A 2,690-nucleotide genomic window follows, 5' to 3' on the forward strand; every position below is an offset into this window, starting at 1 on the left:
TGTCTACTAGAGCTCTGTACTCCCGTGGCTCTGATGTGCCAGGCCAAATCCACACCGTCCAGTACACACAGTTGTCCCTTGCCTCCACCTGGCTGGAGGCAGGGCCCCTCTGATACCCACGTGCCTCACTCATGTCCTGGAGAAAAGGATTACTCGCTATAACAAATACTTAATCACACACTATTAAGATCTGTTCTTATCTCAACTTCTGGAGTCCCACGTTGGATGCCAAAAAGAACTGTCGTGGTTTAGCCTTATCTGGCAATTAAATACCACACAGTCGCTTGCTTACGTCCCACCCTCCTGGAAGAGAGTCGGAAGAAAAGACAAGGAAAGCTCGTAAAGTTGAGATAAGAACTATTTGATAATTATAGTGATACTAACAATACTACTAAGTCATTAAAATAATAGAAAATAGAACATGATACAGTAGTTCACCATGCGCCAACCGACACACAGCCAGGTCCCAGAGCAGAGAGAAACCCACTGACCCCCTGCCCACTAACAGAAGAAAACTGCTCCCCAGCTAACAACCAGGCCAAGAGCTAATGACCCAGCTATCAAGCTAGCCAAAAGTCTTAACGACACCACACCCCACTCCCCGGCCACCTCCCACCTCAGAACTGCTGCATGCGCACTGCGCCGGAGGTACCATGGAATAAGACAAATCCCTAGGCTGCAGTAGGAGGGGAACGCCTTCCTGCCTGAAACCAGCAGACACATCTGCTGCACCAGTAATTTTCTTTAGAGCTAGCCTTCAAGTAGACAGCTATTTTTGTACTCTGAAATACTAACTCGTGTGCGGAAATTGCCATTTTCAACACAAGTTTAAGAAAAATACTTTTTATTTGTTGCAAGATATACATGACACAAGCAAATAACCTCCAGAAATAGAACACAAAGAGTATGTCATTACAGTGGTTCCCAGGCGTAAGGCTGTTGCAGAGCGCAAAAGGTTTGTTTATAAAGAGTTAGTTGAAATCAGCTCAGTAAATGTTGAATCCTTGTACATGAAGAACTACATCAGATACTGCAGATTATACAAATTCATCCTCTGGGAAGCTGAAATATTTTGAGGATCACATAGAATCTAATGTCATATGGAAAGCTTCTGAACTTGCAGAAAGGCAACCATTAGCTTCAAGCACCTAAAACATCTCGGCTGTGACACATTTTCACGTCTTTGAATAACTGAAATGGCAGATGACTATAAATTTTAAAAATCCTCTTTAAACATGTCACCTGAAGTCGTTAATTCATTTCTTCTCCTCTTCCCCATTCAGAAGCTGCATTGCAAGTTTTCTGGCTAATGACTGGAAGGGGTTACTTTTGTTTAAACAGTTTAATCCTTTCTCTATTAATAGATGTCTCTAAACAAATGTTATCTGACCTTCTATTTCACGACAGAACCGGGTAAACTCAGCTGTTCAGGAACATGCCTTTTGGTGCCTGGAAGTATTTTACAAAGATATCTTTGAAAAGCAAGACTCCAGGGGAGGAATAGCTTTGCAAGAACATCCTAGTACACGTGCGTAAGGAATGACTGGATTATTTGACTGGATTATTTCACGTTATTACAGCAGGGGGCTGCCAACACAGAGAGGCCCATGCAAGGGTGCACACAGGGTGATCCTGTGCTTCAAAAACATAAGTTTCTTCCAAGAGTATTTCTATTTCTAGTCTAGTTTCAAAAGATTTCTTCTGCCTACCGTTAAGATTCTCCTAGATATTAACGATGATGTCAATCTCAAGAAAGAAAAACCAATTACACCTCAGTTTCTCTGTGATTGTTTTAATGGGAAAGGCAGAATTTCAAAGTTACTGGGAACTCGAGACAGAAGCATTAAACTTTCTACATCAAAACCCAACGCATTCGGGAGCAAAGCTTTCACGGACCACAGCAAGAACTGGTCTGCAAATGCTAAGTTCTCTCCTATGGAGAAGCATATCTGCCAAAGAAAAGGATGCTTTGTGTTGGGTTGTGGCGAATAAAGAAAAGGAAAGGATGGTCAGCATTGAAATTCTCTTCCATAACCATGCAGAGCATAGCAATGCCAGCAGTGGCAGCTGCAGCTTCCGTGCCTTCCTCATTCACTTCTACAAAAGTCTTGTGGACAACTTGAGAGAGAAAGAGGTCACGTGCCCCCGACATTCCTGACAAGTCAGCCTTGCCACTGTCAAACACATCCAGCAAGCCCAACGCGGCCAAATCTGATTTAAGGTCATAGCTTTCTTCTAGCTTAAACTTTGGCAAACGCACGTGAACGTCAGTGGAATACAGATGCTCTGGACATGTCCATTCCTGGAGCTTCTCTAAGGTAAGCTGCTGTTCCAGCTGGAATTAGAAGGACAGAGATCATTACATACCACCAGTGTAGAAGTATTTCATTCGCAGGGCTTTATAGAGCACCATACAACTAAAGCAGCTATACAAAAATTACCATACCCATATCTTTCATAGCTCCATATAGATCAAACAAAGGCTGTTAAAAAGTGGAGTCAGTGCAGTTTTTGCTTTACAGATTAATGCAGACATTTGCTTCTTGCTGCAATGTGCAGAAGGGAAAAGACAAGAACTGATAGCAGCTAAACCCAGTTATTCTTACTGTTTAATCTGACTAAATGGAATTACATCAATAAAAACAAGTAACAAAAATAATCATCAGAGAGCTCGAAGAAGCTGAGGCATT

General features: G+C 42.3%; 1 protein-coding gene across 1 annotated transcript in view; it reads right to left on the reverse strand.

Moving 5' to 3' along the window:
• Window positions 1-1,773: 1,773 nt before the first annotated feature.
• Window positions 1,774-2,690, reverse strand: part of LOC104512582 (leukocyte elastase inhibitor-like) — a 6,599-nt gene continuing 5,682 nt past the window's right edge. Inside the window, exon 6 of the mRNA XM_010155619.1 lies at window positions 1,774-2,335. Within this exon, the coding sequence (XP_010153921.1) occupies window positions 1,934-2,335 (402 nt within the window). The 3' untranslated portion in view covers window positions 1,774-1,933. The remainder of the gene's footprint in view (window positions 2,336-2,690) is intronic.

This window comes from Eurypyga helias, unplaced genomic scaffold (assembly GCF_000690775.1).
Source record: "Eurypyga helias isolate BGI_N326 unplaced genomic scaffold, ASM69077v1 scaffold7797, whole genome shotgun sequence".
NCBI lineage: Eukaryota > Metazoa > Chordata > Aves > Eurypygiformes > Eurypygidae > Eurypyga > Eurypyga helias.